Source organism: Lupinus angustifolius, chromosome LG15 (genome assembly GCF_001865875.1).
Source record: "Lupinus angustifolius cultivar Tanjil chromosome LG15, LupAngTanjil_v1.0, whole genome shotgun sequence".
Lineage (NCBI taxonomy): Eukaryota > Viridiplantae > Streptophyta > Magnoliopsida > Fabales > Fabaceae > Lupinus > Lupinus angustifolius.
In genome coordinates this window covers 17,906,653-17,926,047 of record NC_032023.1, presented here as the reverse complement: position 1 = coordinate 17,926,047, position 19,395 = coordinate 17,906,653, and the positions used below count along the sequence as shown (strand labels likewise).

The following is a 19,395-nucleotide window of genomic DNA, read 5'->3' as shown; positions in this document are numbered from 1 at the left end:
TACTTTGCTGTGAGTTTTTTCTTTTATTTTTTGGTACTATCAATAATATTTTTCATATTTTGAAGTAAAAAAATAATTTCTTTTGGGGTACGTGGTTGTCTCTCTAACCAATATCACTCTAAACCAACACTGGTAAATTTTCTTTTATTTGAATTGAAAAAAGACAGCAAAAGTTGGTGAATATTGAAGCTTTCAACTTATGTTAGGTCTTCATTTTATTTGACGTCCAAAGCCTGTACAGGCCCACTGGGCTCGGTGGTCTTTGGCACCTAAGAGTTGGTCATTTAAGTCATCAAGTATACTTTGAACAAACAAGCCCCTTTCTTTTAGGCCTAGACGCATGGTGCCTTATCCTTAGTCTTACTATTGAGCTTTAACTTAATTAAAAATTACAATACAAACATATCGTCAGAGTGTGTGAAATTATGTTACATTTGTATTGCATTTCAGTTGTATTTTAGGATATAATTAGAATTTTAGGATCGTTTTAAGCTTTTATTTTTCTTTGTCCGAGTTGAGCAGCTGTTTTTGGCTATATTATGCAGTTTGAATAGATTAAAGTCAAAAAAAAGTAGAGATTGAGTGCAAAAAGATGAAATTCAATGTTAAGACTATACGAAAGCAGTTGAAGAGCCAAATAAAAAAGTCATAGATGTTATATTATATTCCTATTTTTTAGATTTGTTTTGTTGGACTTAGCTCAATATTATGTAATTAGAAAAAATGAGGGTTCTCTCTCAAGGATGATACACTTTACACTTTACATTTTACATTACAATTCTCTAATTTAAAATTTGGTATTCTCTTCTCCATCATGAGTAAATAATTATTTTTGTTTCTAGAATTGGGGCAATGCCCTTTTACATTCAATAAATATTTGTTCTTACTTCTATCTCATTGAGTGTTGTGATTTGAATCATTAAACTGGTTTTATTCGTGTGGATTGTTTGGCCAATAAATTACACATCTTAGATACATTGGGGAAGGACCGAGAGGTGAACCAAACTATCTGACCGTTCAGTTCTTCAAACTAGAATCCTAATTCACGAGAGTAGTATTAGAATTATCGATTTTTTTGGAATTCACATTGGGTTGCTACGAAGCGATTGGATGAAAAGATTCAAGTAAAAGATTTTATTGATAACCATACCACGATTGTAGGTGTGACTTCAATTGAGTACACGTGTCGGAGCTCGAGAGAGGATGACACATATCAAAGGGCAATTCACCCTCACAACTTAAAGTTCATGAAAATGAGCAAAACAAGGATTTGCGAGTCTAAAGGCGGTAACCATTATCTTGTGAACTCTTTATAAATTAGATTTCAATCCCTTTTTACTATTTTCATAATTATTTTTGTCAATTATTCAACTGTTCTAAATTCACTTTTAATTCTTATTTGAGTTAATAATAAATTAATTATTATAATTAAAAGAGTTTTCCAATCCTCATATGATCAATATTTTATCACTTGACGAAATAATCGTACACATGTGATTTGCCCTATCATCCAACACAATGGGTAGATGCACAAAATACTTGTTATAAAGGCGCTCATTAGCTAAACTTCAACCTACTAATAAGATTAATAAATGTATAAAAGCATGTTAACTCTTGAAATACAAGCCTTATTTTTCTCACTTGAATTTACTCCATTTCATTGATTGGTTAATTGTGTATGAATTTGTGTTAATAATGTCATTGGACGATTGACATTGGGTTTGGAAAGACAAGCTTATAGCTTATTAACTCATTGTAGAGTTATTTGGTGAACATAAAACAAAGAGAGCTTGTAGCTTCTGAAAATTAGCTTATTTTTTCTAAAAGCAATAAATTTTTTGGTATCTCAATTTTTTCCTTTATTTCTTTTACAAAATAGGAAATTTTACCCCGAACCCAATATCTACATATCCTTTACAAAAATTGAACTATTTGTACAACTAATTTTGTAAACAGCTCTAATTCAATCAAGTAACTCACCAAGCCTTTAAGGTAGCCTTCAAGGTGAAATTTTTCTCATTTTGCTAAGAGAGTCTAAACCATGAACCGAATACACAACATGTAAACTATCCAATACATTGTTAACACGAGCTTTTACATCATCGACTAATGTAAAAATGATGTACAAAAGATTGTCCCATAAGATTTTTTCTTGAAATAAAATTTCAGTTCTGGATTTTAATAAAACTAATAAATACTAAATTGTGAGAAGTATAAGGGAAGTACTCCGTTTCACGACCAGAGGAAATTTCCTTAAATAAGTCACCATGAAAAACTGGAGCGAAGAGTATAGATTGAGTGATAGAACTTGGAACACATTAATATGTGGTAGACTGGTAGTGAAGCATTTTCAAATCTGATTGATTTTTCGGAGATGACTGAATATAAATAAACATTTGGAAAATAGAACTGTGCTTTTAGAATATGATTAATTTTGCATGACTCGTGAATGGTAGTTGTAGATGAGTGTTACTATGGAGCTTGTTCCATGATTAATGGGTGCTATACATGTCGCAAAAATTAAAGGATAATTTAATATTTTTTAACTCTAAATACTTGATTTATGTAATTATAATTGAGATTTTGATGATAATTATACTAATCATACCTTCCAAATTTTCATACGTGTTTTAGGCTAAAAAATAATTAATTAGGCCAAGAATATGTCAAAATGACATAAACAAACAAAAGCCACGAATCAACCTATTTGCGCTCAGCGCAATAATTGAGCTTGGTGCAGAAAGCGCTAGCGTAAAAGTCAACTAAGTGTGGAAGATGTTAGTTAAAAGTTTGATGCGAAGGAAGTATACCTAGCACAACGTTATAATTTAATAAGCTACATATACAACTATAAGCTTCCAACTATATTAAATGTAATCTTATTTAATACAATAAAATTTAAAGCCTTAATCATTACTGCTGAGGATACAAATCTAAATTTAATATTTTTATATGCCTGGATAATTTTATCTCACGGTGCATATTTTTTCAACATATATCCTTTACAATCTTATGTAAAGCATAGATAATTATACTAATATTATATATAAATAAAATACATAAAGTATACACACAATTTATTATAAGCATTGAGGAAGCTATGTAGAATGCAGGGTGACCCTGGATATATTTTTTTGAAAAAATATGTATATTATTTATAGACAAAAGTGTATGTAATGACACTATATGAGTTCTATATACGGTTCCTATACGGTTCCTATATTATATACTATTTATATTTAATCATTATCAACTCTTAAAAAAAGTAACACAAATAAATTGTGAATGATATAATGACTGTGTATAAATCTTTACACTAATAATACATAGATATTATAATTCTTTTATAATTCTACTAGTCCAAAATTTATTTATTTTGTAAAATGACATGTTTAGTGAAAAATAAAATAATTATTATTGTGTTGAATATTTTATAATATTATGGATATGCAACTTAAAATAACTTCATCATCGTTTCTCTGAGACAAATATCCAGTTGATTCTTTGAATATCTTGTTTGAGTCTAGTCGATTTATTCTTTAGTTTTGATATGACAAAACTAATTGAATTTGCAAAGTTTTATTTACATGATTTTTGTTCAACAACATTGACGATATTTGATAATTAACTTGAGATTTAAATCATTGATATCAGCGTTGAATTTTCTTATTTGAAAGGAATGAATAATCTTTATGGTAAATTGGTTAAAAGTGGAAGATACATTATTTATCTCTTAGTTTATCTTCTTTTGAAGTTAGCAATACAACCATAGAAAATGTTCTTTTTCAACTATGAAAATTATAAAAAATAAGTTGCATAATAGAATGAAATATGAGTGTATAAATGATTGTCTAACAACTTATATTTATCGAATATTGTTAAACAACATTGAAAACAAATTGATCATTTAATGATTTCAAAATGTGAAATCACATAAAAATTAATTATTTTAATTTTTAATATATATTGAACACCTTACATATGAGTCCTAGATTCGTTACTGATTATTTATAAGTATATAATTAGTGGATGGAGTACTACAAATTTGATTATAGTTAATTAATATCTCATGTTTGAAAAAAAAAAATCCAGGATTGAGACCTTGGTTTTACAATTTTAGGTATCTTTTCACTTCAATATAATTGTCTCCCATATACAGAACCTATGGTCTAGAAAAGGTTATTATGGTCTAAAAAAATAGTTTTGTTTGTCTCAATAACATACATCCATAATATAATGTATCTATCTTAGGGATGGCAAAAAACCGTATACGTAGGTAAAACCCGTATGGGCACAGGTATGGGTCACAAATGGGTGCCCGCGAATATTATAAACACGTTTTTAAAAACATCTGTAGTACATACGGGCAGGTATGAGTATCCTGCGGGTACCCGTTATTTATATGATTAATGTATTATCTTTAATTAAAATAAAAGTATATTATTCAAACATTCATCATACTATGTACATTTATTCCTTTTATTTGTTTACATATTTTATTGAGTTTGGTGGTGAAATATCCTACAAATATTATAAATATTATTACATGTGTAGAAACACACATGTTTTACAAACAAAATATATACTTTTTGATAAGGAAATAAGAACAAAAAATCAAAGAAATAGAAAATACCAATAAATTTAGCATTTTTGTTAAATATTCAACCAAAATGTATAAAAATAATTAAGTTTTATCTCATTTGAAACATAATAGAAGGAAAAAATTAAAAATTCATTTATAATATAGGAAACCCGCGAATACTCGTTGTACCCGCAGGTACCCAAAAATATTCACGAATAAATACCTGTGCACACGAGTACCCATAAAAGTACAGATAAATATGAGTAATGTTCTCCTATTTTAAAGCGGGTAGATACTACCGTGTGCCCATTCCTAAATTCTATCTCTAGATATTGATTTTTCCAATGCTTCGTTCAAATTAATACCCACTCATCCCAAAAAAAATATGATAAAATTGTAAAGAAAATTATCACATATCAAAAGTCATGATAATGAAAAATGTTTTAAAAACTGCATACTTTAAATTGTCATATAGGAAGTTGTTTAGAAAGTTAATGAGATATTTCTACGTCTAAAGATACTTGGTATTTCCCCATTTATATTAGTTAACTAGTTAGATAGAATATTAAAAATATGTTTTTTTTGTTTTTTACCTTCCAAATTGTGACTTAACTAAAAAAATAATATATATAGGTCCATATTTAAAAATGGAGCATTTCGAGAAAATAGTTTTTTTCTAATTGTTTATTAAAAAGTAACTTAAAATCATAAATATTAAAAATTAATTTTTGGTGCGTATTACAGTCCTTATTCACATGGAAGAGGATTTGAATTCTTAAAAAGAAGAAGGATAGAATATTTAAAAAGAGAATCCAAAATTTTGCAAACAGATAGGATTTGAATTCTTAAAAAGAAGGATAGAATGAAACAGTTCTGTTTTGAATGTCGGGTAAAGAGGATACCGAACCCACGTGGAATCAACAATTTCTTTGGTCAAATTTGAGGCGCCATGTATGGAAGGATGGTTATGAGCATCGATGTTCGTCTGACTCAGATACCAAAAAGGAATACATGGATTACAAAATCAAAATCAAATAATAAAAAGTTTTGGCCGCCACGCATGTTCCACCATAAAGGTAAGCACCTAAATACGGTCCTAAACCTTTTCCTTCGCATTAACCTAATCTAGGACTCTTTACTCCATTCCTTCGCCGCATGTTCCCCTTTCTTCCTTCCTCTCACTCTATCTGTACGCTTTTCCACTCTTTCTCTCAACGATATGGTTCCATTCATCGATCAGCTTTTGTTTTTATAACTAATGTCAATGTTGTTTCTTCCATGCCAGGAACTGATACCCCTGTGCTGTGCTCTGCTCCTGATACAAACCCTATGGCGCTTCGTTTTGAGGTTCACCTCCCAATTAAATTTCTACTTGCACATTGTCTTTTTGTTATGCTTGAACATTTAACTGCTTCGCAGTTGTTCTTTATTTGTTTGAATAATTTAATTAATAGCAAACTGTTTATCATTTTCTGACGGATTTAGTATATATATATATATATATATATATATATCTATCTATCTATACTTGCTGGCAGCGTAACTGTTTTCTACATTGTCGACGTATCATTCACTGTTTATGTATTAATCATCATTGACTCTTAGATAAAAGTAACACAAATCAATGGTGGATGAGAATGAGAAGACTTGGGTATAGTCCCTCAAAGTGTAATGGCAAAAACTGTCTAATGCCAGTCAATGCATCCCATTTGATGTCTGAAACTCTGTATGAATCTATATACAATTCATATCAATATGTATATTGTTGAAAATGCAGAATATGACACATTTGAGACACACATAAAATTCATAAAACATAATAAATATATAATTCTTGTTATGAACATATCTCTTAGAAATTACAAAATGAAAAACATATGGTCATAGAAATAATTGTTTACCGCACATAAATAAGAATAGTATTGATCCCATTTAATTCATGATCAACATTATACATATGCATTTTCTCTTCTTTCTCTATATAATATACATGCTTTGTCTTTTTTCTCTTACTATAAGTCCACTTGGTACATTGAATGTTATTCTCACTTCTACTTAATTGATTGTGTTTTATGTTTTTCTCTCTCCCCCCCTCTTAAAATGCTCTTGTACTGTAGTTTGAATGTTTGGGAGGCATCGGAAAAACATCTTAAGAGTACCAGAGAGTATCGGGAAAGTATCGGAATTATAATTTATTTACTTTTGAAAAAATAATTTTGATATACTATGGATACGCATCGACAAAAAATTGGAAAGTATCGGTATCGGATACGTAAAAATTATTAAAGTATAGTTGCTTTATAGTACAATAGAATAGGAGATAGAGATGTGATTGCTGAAAAGGATTGTGTGCGCATGATCTCTTGACATTTTTTATTTATTTCATAACTGTATTTCAGTTATTCTTTGAACTCCACTCTGTTCCTGTTGTCAGGTTCTTGCCAGGTTCAACCGAGCTCGTGCGGCTAGATTGACACTCCCTCACTTTGTGTGTGAAACGCCTTTATTTATGCCAGTAGGCACACAAGGTTAGAGCTTTAAAATTAATTCTTTCTGATATTATAGCAAATGCAACTTCCCTTGTCATCAAGTTTGCTGATTGGGAGAGATTATGCACCTCTTATTTCATTAGAGAAGATATCCTTTTTGAAGTGAATTATTTATGCTATGGATTTTGGTTATTGCTTGTCCATAGAATACTCAATTTTTGATATTTGAATTGGTTGATATGGCTTTCTCCATTTGGTAGGCGTCTAGTTGATTAATGGATTGCTTAATAGCTGTGTTGCACCTTTGCCTTGTTAATGGGGTTTATAAATGATCAGGGACTATCAAAGGATTGACTAATAGCCAGCTTGAGGATATTGGCTGCCAAATAATTCTTGGAAATACATATCACTTGGCCCTTCGACCTACTTCGGAGCTTCTTGAGGAAGCTGGTGGTCTTCACAAATTTATGAACTGGCAGAGGGGAATGCTTACAGACTCTGGTGGCTTTCAAATGGTTGTTATGATTTTAAGTCATTTGTGCTTTTATCTTTCATCCATTGAATACTTTTGCTACTAATCTTGCATTGTGACAACTGCTCATGCTGTACAGCCCATGCCAAAATGAAAAATCAGAAAAACATAGTTTAAATTATTTTTATTGTTAATATACGATATGAAAACTGCACAATGATGAAGGATGTTTAATATTCTTCATTTGTTGCATGCTAAATATGTAACGGAGTCATAATGGTACATAAATTGTTTTTATTTGTCTGTTTTGAGCATTGCCTCTGTATCTCTGACCTTCAAAGAAGTTTCTCTGTCCCCGCCTTTCTTTAAAGTAGTATAATGCCAACCATACAGATTGAGTAGTCACATTGACCCTACTAAGTTAAGTACTGCAAGTAACCAAGCTTGTAAGTAGTGAAAGGAAAAGTGGCTTAGGGTTGTGATAATGGGCTTGACTTGACAATACAAAATGATATTGTAGCTAAGTTTATTATGTAAAATGAACCTTTGCTGATTGTTAATGATGCTTAGGGATCTTGTTGAATAAAATCACTTATATTTGGTGTAAAAAATATTTCTCACTAATTTATTTTGCTAATGTCGTAGGTCTCACTGTTACATCTTGCTGATATCACAGAAAAAGGTGTGACATTTCAGGTATGTTTTTTACCTTTGAGTTTAATGGTCTGTTGTGCTCCACTCCTGTTCAAAGTTCTAAAAACTAGTTTCACTGGACTGGCAAACTGCTGACTGGATTGCATTCATTGATCCTTAAAACTACCTAACCTGTTTTGTAACCCAAAATCAGTCAAACCTGGTTAAGACTAGAGAACTGGACTAACTTTGAAAAACAGGCTAGTTGACTGCAGAGCTAAAGTTTGAGCTTAATTGGGTCAAACATAGACTGGGTTGTCACTTTTTTCCAAAGGCTTATCATGATTTTAGGTTATATACCACCAAGTTCTCTGGAATTATGCAAAGTCTAAAGAAATTAGCAAGAAAAAAAATGATATTTTGAACTTTCAATTTGTTCATATTTTCATAATTGATAGATAATAGTATACACACAATTTTGTGTACATAAAATTTTAATGTTAATTTTATCTAATTACTTGAAATGTATTGATGACATCGATTTTGACCACCAGACCTGCTTCAAGATGTGTGAGCCACCCTCCTTTCTAGTCTCTGGTTCTCTACTTTAACCAGTTTCCACACATTTCTGTCTGTTGATGCTATTGACATTGTAGAATATTTTTATGAATATATTTTCACCCATCTCTAATTTTTTGTGAGTTTTCTCATAAGCTTTGTGTTAGTAGACAACAAAACGATTACGATTAATTAAAATCTGAAGCATTTCCCCTCAGTCCAAGGGCCTGTCTACATGACATAATAATTGAAAATAGAAATGCATTTCCCCCCTGCATTTAGATGGTATAAATGATTGACATTTTAAGACCGCATGAGTTTGTATTTACTTATTTTTGAACAAAGAAGAATTTATATTAACTAAGGGTTGATTTTCTTGCTTCAGTCACCAGTGGACGGAAAGCCAATGCTTTTAACACCTGAGGAGTCAATTCAGATCCAAGTAAGTAGATTAAATTTTCTCCTTGTTTTTATTTTCAATGTTATTTTTGGTGCTTTCTTTCTCTATCATAAACACAGTCTCTTGAGCTCCAGATGAAGAGCCCTTAGTTTATGTTTTTTCTTGTGGTTGCTTTACTGCTCGAGCTTAAGGCTAGCAAAGAGGGACAAAGAATACAATGAAAGTTTGAATTTGGTTCAGATATTAATTTGTTGTCAGTTCTTTTACAACACTTTTGTAATTTATTCGATATGATGCCATCCAAATTGATGTGTTTTCATGTTTTCGTCATAAACTGTGCAGAATAGAATCGGGGCAGATATCATTATGGCTCTTGATGATGTTGTAAAGACCACCATCACTGGTCCAAGAATTGAGGAAGCTATGTATCGAACACTTAGATGGATTGACAGATGTATAGCAGGCAAGTCTGTTACTGAGGGATAACATTCAAGTCTATGATGATGTTCAATGCGTGTAAATAACTATTGGTTGCAGTGAATCTTTGACTGTCTGAATAAGTTGTTTATATTGTATTATCCAAACACTTAATACACCAGATAGTGGATAGATGTTATATCATTGTAACTACCTCAACCAGGTATCCCTCTCGTATAGTATTTAGGTTACAACAACAGATGTTAAGTGAGTGATACAGTGTGCTTAAGAACATACCCATAGACCTTTCTCCATTTTCTTCCTTTATTTTTATCTATCCATCAAATATTTATTGCAAATGTGTACCGGAAAGAAACTGCTTATTTTGTTCATCAACATATTCCTGGGAATCTTTTTTTGGCATGCCAACTTGTGATTTAAACTAGACTTCGTTATGTTTTTCAAACGAAGAAAAAAGTCCATTGACTTGTGCTGAAAATCACTAAATGCTCTTTGCAAAGCCAGTTCCAATAGATTATGAATGTTGCAAATGTTATATGCACAGCTTTGAAATGGAATCTAAATTTGTGGTTTTCATTTATTTTGTAGTGGCTTTTGAGTTGTGTGCCACACTACCACCTGTTAAATGAGCAGTTATTTTTCAGAATGTAAAACCCAGTCTTATTGTAGTGATACATTTTCTTTTCTAATATTAATTAGTAAACATTTCTGTTCATTATTATATTTCTGGAAGAAGAGAGAACCGTGGATGCCATGGCTGAGTTTCTTTTAGCCAGTTGCTAGCACATTCACTTTCTGTAAAAAAGTTCATTTTCTCCATGAGGGGTATTGAGAGTAAGTAGTATGAAGAAGTGATTGGAAATTTACTTGTGTGCCCCTTTGGGTAAAAAGTCCCTTTATGGGTGGTGCATTATGTTTTTCTCTTAGTATATTAAATTACCATCACTTATCATCCTTAATAGGTTTTGTTATTAGTTTTAGCATGGATACATAACAGAGTTGACACGTCATTTATGTACATAAACTATCATGTTTTATGTTCTTGAGCTGAATGCAGTATTTTTCCTCGGCTTTTTTAATCACATATTACTTTTCTATTATCTTACTGAATATAATGATTATCGCCTTCTTTTAACAGCTCACGGGAGGCCTCATGATCAGAACTTGTTTGGTATTGTACAAGGTGGTTTGGATCCTGTGTTGAGGTAAATTCCAGCACAAACTATAGCCTTAAGTCCTATTTTTTTGTTGATAAAATTTCATTATATTGAGTTTCCTACATATTGTATTGTCGATGTGGATGTTGTATACTACTGCTTATGAATTATGATTTGCTGTACTCAGGGACATTTGTGTCAAAGGCTTGGTGGATCGCAATTTGCCTGGGTAGGTTTGAGTTCATTTCAGCATATAATTTATGTATGCCTTTAAGCTTAGTGCTATTTCCAAATCTTTTATTTTGTTTGCTGTGTTTTATGAACTACATTTGACTGCACTAGCCAGTTTGAAAATTCGACCGATCACCCCCAAATTTGACTTGGTCAAATTGTTCTTAAATCATAGGAGGGATTGGGAAGCTGCTGCTCTGATCTTCTCTTTTTTCGTAGTTGTTTTTTAGGAGGATTTCTTATCCTCCTCACTCTTTGTTATTCTTCCTCTTCATCTTAATATATTTCTTTTTCCAAAATGAACCTATTCATTAATCATGCATGCCCCTCTGTTTCCTGTTTGAAATTATTATAAATTAAAAAAATGGTGGTCCAGGGCATCAGGCTCCCACATAGTAGGATTTAAGGAGGGTAGATGCTTCTATTTCCTCTTTAAGTTATAAATTATATGGCTAAAATTAATTATACATTCTTAAACACATTTAATTTGTTATTTGAACAAGTTTTCTATTCTACGTCCACATTGGTGCAGTGGAGGCTTGAACTTAGTAGTTATTGCAATAGGGCTGAAGTGCTAAATAGAATTTTCTGTGTCGCAGCTATGCTATTGGTGGTCTTGCAGGGGGTGAAGATAAAGATTCATTTTGGCGTGTTGTAGCTCAATGCACTGGTTCTTTGCCAGAGGATAAACCAAGATATGTTATGGTCAGAACTCAGAACGATTAACATCACTTCTGTTATATTGAAATATTTCAATTTAATATTATGACATTTGCATGTACTTTCAGGGAGTGGGCTATCCACTTGATGTTGTTGTTTGTAGTGCTTTGGGTGCTGATATGTATGATTGTGTTTATCCTACCCGTACAGCACGTTTTGGCACTGCTCTTGTTCCTGAGGTGATCATATTTTATCCTGTTATTGAAAGTTTGTAACATTCTCCTTTTCTCCTTATACACACACAGATTTAATTGCACTCATTCGTGCTTCCTTTTTTCCCATTACCATTGCAGGGAGTATTAAAACTAAAACAAAGAGCAATGGCCGATGACACCCGTCCAATTGATCCTACATGCCCTTGTATGGTATGCTTGTTAGAGGAAACCTTTTTAGTTGACAATTTTGTTATAGATATGGTCACATGTGTTTTAATTTATTTCTTCTCTCATAGGTTTGCAAGAACTACAGCAGGGCTTACATCCATTGCCTTGTGACAAAAGATGCTATGGGATCTCAGCTTTTGTCATATCATAATTTATATTACATGATGCAGGTACAAACACTATCACACAATAGAAGATTTTTTTGTAAATTTATGATCAATGTATTCACATGTATGATTGAAGTCGGCGTCCTTTTAAATTTTGCAGCTTAGTAGGGATATGCACTCATCAATAGTCCAGGGGAGGTTCCCAAAGTATGTTTACCTTTATATTTAAGTTTTCTCTGTTTTCATCTCATTTCTTATGTGGTTAATCAGTCTTTTCCAGTGAACAATTTGTCTTTGTATTATATTCCACTTACCTGTTTTAATTTTTGTTGTTCCAGGTTTGTGTGTGACTTTCTAAGCAAGATGGTATTTATTACTGAAAATTGCCCATTCATCGTTTGTTCTTCACTTCATTTACATGTTTATTTAGAGAAAATTATGTCAACCTTCATTGAATTTTGAGCTCAATACATTGACCGACGTATTACCTTTTCCTTTTATTCTTCTGAAACTGGAAACTATTTTATATTTTTACTAACATTGTGATATTTTGTATTGGACTAAAATATATTTCAAGTGGCTATCAATTAAACCATCTCACATCTTCATGCTGCAGTTCCCGGAAGGCAATGTTCCTGAATGGGTCTGTAACGCTATGGAGGTAGCTGGAATCGACATTTCTTCTTGCTGCTCCTTTCCTGAAAGGGCCTACAATGCCAAGGAGGTGGCTGGAATCGACATTTCTTCCGACTGCACACTGTCTTCATCATGCGGAGAACATGATTCTGATAATGTGTCAGATAAGTATCACGGGTTAAATTTGAAGTTGGAGAGATTAAGAAACATTGAAGATGCATTGAGGAGATAATACAATTTAGTTTAGATTATGATTCTTGCAGCATAAATTTTGTAACCTGGTTATGCTGCTTTGGTAAAAGTCATGAAAAGTTATTAGAACTTTTTTGGTTCCTTCGATTTTGGTTTTTTATTCGGCACATTCAAGATTCATTTTGTATCATAGAACAGTGTAAAAGATGGGTAGGTAAGTCTAGAATCTTGATTCTTGCCGTGTTCCTATAGAGTACAATTGATGAGACGTTTTTACTGATAGTGAAGCTGGAATTTAACTCTTATATGCACAAATTTATTATGATCACATCTTTGTTCAGGCCATTCTATGTAGAGCACTGATATTAATTTATTTTAGGGTCACTGCTATGGAACAGAATTGAAATGATGTGAATGATATATAATCTACAATATCAAACATATTCCAGTAAAAAAGACATTAGCAGATCAAAACAGTGTATTCAAGAAAATTGATTGGAAATAGAAGCTCGCTAATTAATAAAAAGAGAACTTTTGTTATAGTTGGTAGAATTAAATTGTAGAAGAAAATTGATTGGTGAATGTACTATATTACTTTTCTTTTATGCTCTGCATATTATAGTTTGTTATAGTTGGTATTTGTGCATGCAATGATTTGCAGCATAGTTGAACTTCAATAATATACTATATACACTCAAATCTATATTATGCTAAATTTATTTATCCATATTTATTTTTAATCTCATGAAACAAAGCTTATTTACCTTCAATGTGGTTGACTAAGAAAGTAAACCTGTCTCTACTCTTTGCTATGAGGAAAAAGTTTGAGACGATTTCGAAATTAAAAAAAACCTAAACTCATTCTGTTGCGGCAAATGTTAATACATTTACTATCTATAGTGGGCAAGATTTGAACCTTCAGCGTCTTTATCTTGCCCTTCCACAATGTATATCCCCTTTTTTCATCAATAAGTTCATTTAAGCATCACGAAATCATTTCCCATAGACAGAGAAAAATATAAGATATAAATATAAAGTTAAAAAATATGATGGCCAAAGTAAAAGCAGAAGAAGCATATTTGATGCCAAATTTCCCAACTTTGCGGCAGTGGCAAAAACGGTGTTGGCTTGGATTTGACAACCCGTACCTTGAAAATGCAGTGGTGATGCCATTGCCAACATTGTGAACCATTAATTTTACTTGGAGTACATGGTATGCATAACAAACGAACACTGTTAAGAATTTCTTAATCTTTAAAGTCTTTGGTTGATCTTGTATTGATTATTTGTTTACAAGTTTATGTCAATAAACTAAGTCCCTATAGGTATTCTGGTGTTATTGTATATTATTTAAAATTATAACATAAAACGTGAGTGAGCTGTTGTTTGAATGTCTTTTTTTGTTGTTGCATGTTTGAATAAGATAAGGAAAATGATTTATCCTCCTATTAAATATTTGTACTAATTTTCTTACCTATAAAAAAAGGACATATGTTATAAAATGATACTTTATTTATTAATGATTAGTTTACAAATGACATATATCACTTTGGTAGGAGGATCACTAACATGATATAATAGGAGGATATAAGATTTCTGTAACATAAATATTGCAAAACTGTGGGAGCATAGCAGCACAGCGTGGCAACACAGACAGAACAAAAGTGGAGGATGGGAAGAGCCTTTACGCGTGCTCTTTAATATCTTTGTCCCAGATTTGTAGACCATAAAACGGTTGTACCCACCAAACTTTTGAGTTTTTTTCTATTTCATTCACACTGCTGCTGCAAATATGTGTCTACTGCATTACTTTCGTAGTTTTCAACTTTTAACTTGTTTAAGAACTCAAAATTAATTTAAGTTTATTTTTTAATGATATCCTTATTTATTATTCATCTCTTTTGTCACTTATTTTTTCAATCCTTTCTAATTTAATTTATAATATAGACTAAAATGTAATTATTTTTTTGTACTATCAATAGTATTATTTACCTTTCTTGATAATGAAATAATTTATTTTGGGTTTATAGCTGCTTCTCCTAACAAATGTCGCTCTCTTGAATTCAAACATCCAACTTCGAAATCCAATAAGGTCTTAAATGTTTTTCCTTCCCTTTTATAGTTTGATTTTTCCCTCTTATTTATCCATTTATCACTTGACCAAATTTAAATTCCAAAGAATACCAAATAAGTAGTGGGTATGCGTATCCTCTTATTACCAAACATTGCTTTTGAGGCCAGTGCCGAGTTAGTTAAGTGTGAACAGTCACTTGAAACTCTGATGATAGAGAGAAAGTATGTCAGAATCTAAGTGGTTGACAAAAACACACTTGTCACATGTTCACTCACTGTTTCAGGGCATGGCAACGTACCATTGGTTGTACTGAAAGAAACCAGCTAACCACTCATGCCAGTCCAGTTAAGACTTACTGTGCCAGGTTGGCCGTACCAAACTAGATAATAAAAAATATCGGACAAAGAATTGGTGTAAAAATGTATCTAATATATTATATTTAAAGATAAATATATTTATGTTTTTTGGTGTAACATTTAAAATTAATTTTAAATTTAAATTAAACTGTTAATGTATTATCAAGATTTTATAAGTTATCCCTATATATATATATTCCTACAAAAAATTTCCTCAAAATACTAGTAAATTAGTAAATCACAGAAAACCAAAATCATTTCTGGGTTTTGTTAACAATTTTTATAAAAATACTAATGTAGATAAAATTTATTGGAAAAGAAAATATTTACCATAAATGGAGAGTTTGATCATGTTCCTTATAACCTTATCAAAGGAAGAGTTTGGCAAGATTTTTGAGGGGAATGATTGAGAAGAAGCGTGAGAAGTATGCTCCTCATGGGGTTGGGAAGGTGGACTATGCTCTTGCCAGCCGTGGAGCCATTGTGATAAACCATTTTGAGCTGTTTGGAGAACTAGGATAGTGTTTTTGGTCGAAGGGTGGATATTGAGTAATGAGTAGTACTCGAATTATTCAATTTACTATTGATATTAAACCATATTTGACACAGAGAAGTGGGTGGATGGAAGGATGGATGGTTTTGGTTGTGAAGAGAAATTAGTGAAAGAGTTGAATTTGGGGGTTTGAGTGAAAGCATACAGAATTTTTAATTTTTTTACTAGAATAATATTGGCAGAAAATTAAGTTGAATTAAACAATAAATAATATTTTTGATCTTTTTTTGGATATATAATGCTAACATGTCTTTCATGAAATGAGTGAACTCATATTAGCAAACTTGATTATTAAAATATAAAAATGTAACAAATATTTTTAAAATTCCCCTTTTTTTATATTTTAGGATTAGATTAACTGGTACCTTGTGTACAATTATTAAAAGGAACCCAAAATATAAAAAAATTTATTACAAGGAGCAGTGTTTGTGTTTTCAAAATTTTATTACGATCATTTTCATTACGTATATTTTATTATTGAATTATTAATTAATAACTTCATGGCAATAGTTATCTATAGGTGTGGACATTTTTGTTGTTTAAACTTCAAAGGAAGCAAGCGATGGCTCCCTCAAAAATTTGATAACATGACACTTTCAGAATACTTTATACGAGCAGATGTTGCATGCAAAGGATGTAAGTTAGTAGATGTTTTATTTCATTGGATTTATTGGGAAAATGTTAACAAATATTAACATTAATAAAAAAGAGAAAGAGGACATTTGTTTTGAAATAACAAAAAAATAGAAGATTTGTTGACAAAATTAAATTAAGAGATGAGAAATAAGTCATTAAATTTCTCTTTTGAATTTCTTAAATACTATCATTAGAATATTTGTTGATAAAATTTATATTATTTTTTGGTATAACAAAATTATTTACATCATGATTAAATAATTAATCCATTATATGTCAAGATATGTAATTTTTCCTTCGTAAAAATGTCACTCAATAAAATATTTGATCTTTAGCATAATACGATACCTGACTACTATTGCACCATATGGTTTACAAATTAAATATCCAATTTACAAATATTAAAATAACTATCTAACTCAATCTAAATAGGTTTTGTCTTGACCAAACAATGTTGAAGCTCATTGAAACTTCTTCTCAGCACAACTACTTCTAGCTTATGATGTATGATTTTAATGAATTTGAGTAAATTATCCTCCCAATTTTTTTACTTATGACCCGTCACTTGCTTCTTTGATGTTAGTAAAGACCATTACTATTTTATGAATTTTCTCCTTCCTAAAAATTCCACTGCTCAATACCAACACAAAACTGAGACCCGTTTACCAAACAAATTTGTTGGTTTGATTTTGTCACGCCAACCCTTTTTAAAAATTTGAGGATTTGGTATTTTCCACGCCGCCCACAGAAATAAATTGCTTTGGCCTTTTCCACGTACTGGATCATCACATCATACATCTTATATAATTTATCATTTTCTCTCTACCCATTAAAATGTATTACTTAAATAAAAAAATTAAAAATTAAAAATTAAAAATAATATTTTTATATTATTTATTAAAATCTAATTAATTATATATAAAAAGATATAGTTTTTTGGGACAAAAGATCCACAACCACCACAGACTCACCCGGCCATTTGTCTCCATCACCATCGTCCATTTTATAACTTCTTCACCTGATAAGAAATTCCAATTCTAATTTTCAACTTTACTACAAAACAGTCAAAAATAATTCTTTTTTGAGGAAGCTCCCATGAACTATCACGGAAACTCCTCACGTTACTCATTCCTCATTCACATCTTTCTCTATTTATTAGCCAACACTTGTTCACATTCCAAAAAAGATAATGAAAGCAAATTGCTAAAATGGCAAACCTAAGAAGACCCTATTCTTCAAAGGACAAAGACAAAGTTGGTTGGTTCAATCCCAATGGTCGTTGCAAGAAGCACCTTAAACATCACCAATCACCTGGTATATGTTCTCTTTGTTTGAAGGACAAGCTTTCTCAACTCTCTTCTTCTTCTTCTTCTTCTAAAAAAACGATCTCTGGTGCTTGTGATTCATCTTCTCCTTCTTCTTCTTTGTCTTCATATTACTCCTCCTCTTCTGCTTCTTCTCTTGCTTCTCCCATGCACCCTTTTAAGGAAAGAAAAAGTGGTTCTTCTTCGATTTCGATCTTTCTAACGAGTTCTTCTTCCAAGCATGGACTTGTGAAGAGTAGGTCAATGGCTTTTCTTCCAAGAAGAAGAAAAGATGGCGAAGAAGATAATACTAAGAATATTGTCAAGAAAGAAGGGTTTTGGTTCAAGTTGCTTTATCCTAAAAACAAGAGATCAATGGAGAATAAAGATATTAAGAGGGTTCATTCTAAGTCTTTAAGAGAAGCAATGACTCTAGCTAGCTGATATATCTAGTGATGACCATGTGTGCAATTAATATTCATCTCTAGTTAGTGATTATTTCTTTCATTTGTTCCCTTATTGGGTGAATTATAGACATTACTTGATTATACTTATATGATATAAATTCATTTTCACCATCTTTTCTACAATACAGATTAATGACCAAAAAAATTGAGATCTTGTGTTGTATTGTATGCAGGATTATTCTGTATATACAAATCGATATGCACCCTTTTGGATCATGAAAGAAAAAAATAAAAGCAAATAATACTTATTTTTATGTATCACTAGGGGTACGTACAGTTCGTATATAAAATTGTACAACGGATCAACAATATCCAGCTGGGATTATTCCTCTTGTATTTGAATATTCTTCCAAAAAATATTCCCTATATTGCTCCCGCGGTAATAGTTGTAAATAGGACGAAAGATCAAGGAATCCCCATTCAAGTAAAGACTTGTGACTTTAATCCTTCCATAAAAAAATGAATTCCATATGAAATTATTTATTTTGGTTTTAGTTTATTGGCACCGGCACGTATTTTTATTTTGAAGTGATTGATATGTATTGTGCTACTGTATTGGATGTGGTTCAAGTAGTCTATATGGAAAGGTTAAAGTATCTTTGTTATATTTATTTCTTTCATGTTTATAAGTCTCCCTCTATGTATATATTTGAAATAATTTATACTAAACTATGCTTATTATTATCAGTTCATTTAATAAAATGTATGTATTAATAAAAAATTTACTTAAGTATCATACTCTCTGATCTTGGCCCTCGTAATTATATCATAGCTCCGCCCCTACACATGATGAATGCTTATTAAATCTTACCTAACGATAAAGAATAAAATCAAAATAAACGATTTTGGTAGTATTTTGACTAAATTATTTTATTACAAGAACGAAAATAAAATAAAAACTCTACTTTATATGCATTAAAAACATATTTAACCTTTATTCGGTTTAGTTTGCACGCAGAATAGGTATATGTTGGTGAAGAGAGACATGCATTACTGGCATGTCTTGG

General features: G+C 31.2%; 2 protein-coding genes across 3 annotated transcripts; both read left to right on the top strand.

Annotated features, from left to right (window-relative positions):
• Positions 5,441–13,341, top strand: LOC109327395 (queuine tRNA-ribosyltransferase catalytic subunit 1-like). 2 transcript variants are annotated; one of them, XM_019560521.1, is made up of 16 exons: positions 5,441–5,658; positions 5,868–5,929; positions 7,017–7,110; positions 7,408–7,586; positions 8,189–8,239; positions 9,120–9,176; positions 9,477–9,597; positions 10,711–10,777; positions 10,917–10,958; positions 11,560–11,665; positions 11,749–11,859; positions 11,974–12,045; positions 12,132–12,233; positions 12,331–12,377; positions 12,509–12,536; positions 12,787–13,341. In XM_019560521.1, exons 1-16 carry the CDS (start codon positions 5,532–5,534, stop codon positions 13,036–13,038), a joined length of 1,518 nt encoding a protein of 505 aa, XP_019416066.1. In that variant the 5' UTR covers positions 5,441–5,531; the 3' UTR covers positions 13,039–13,341. The 2 variants fall into 2 exon arrangements, with proteins under 2 accessions (XP_019416066.1, XP_019416068.1); XM_019560523.1 differs by having other exon boundaries at positions 5,571–5,771.
• On the top strand, positions 17,770–18,428 carry LOC109327828. Its single transcript, XM_019560999.1, has one exon. The coding sequence runs from the start codon at positions 17,826–17,828 to the stop codon at positions 18,363–18,365; it is 540 nt and encodes a 179-aa protein (XP_019416544.1). The 5' UTR covers positions 17,770–17,825; the 3' UTR covers positions 18,366–18,428.

Coding starts and splice junctions, on each gene's coding strand:
- LOC109327828 (XM_019560999.1), top strand. CDS start 17,826: ATGGCAAACCTAAGAAGACCCTATTCTTCAAAGGACAAAGACAAAGTT.
- LOC109327395 (XM_019560521.1), top strand. CDS start 5,532: ATGTATGGAAGGATGGTTATGAGCATCGATGTTCGTCTGACTCAGATA. Junction 7,587..8,188: donor ACTCTGGTGGCTTTCAAATG/GTTGTTATGATT, acceptor CTAATGTCGTAG/GTCTCACTGTTACATCTTGC. Junction 12,234..12,330: donor ATTTATATTACATGATGCAG/GTACAAACACTA, acceptor TAAATTTTGCAG/CTTAGTAGGGATATGCACTC.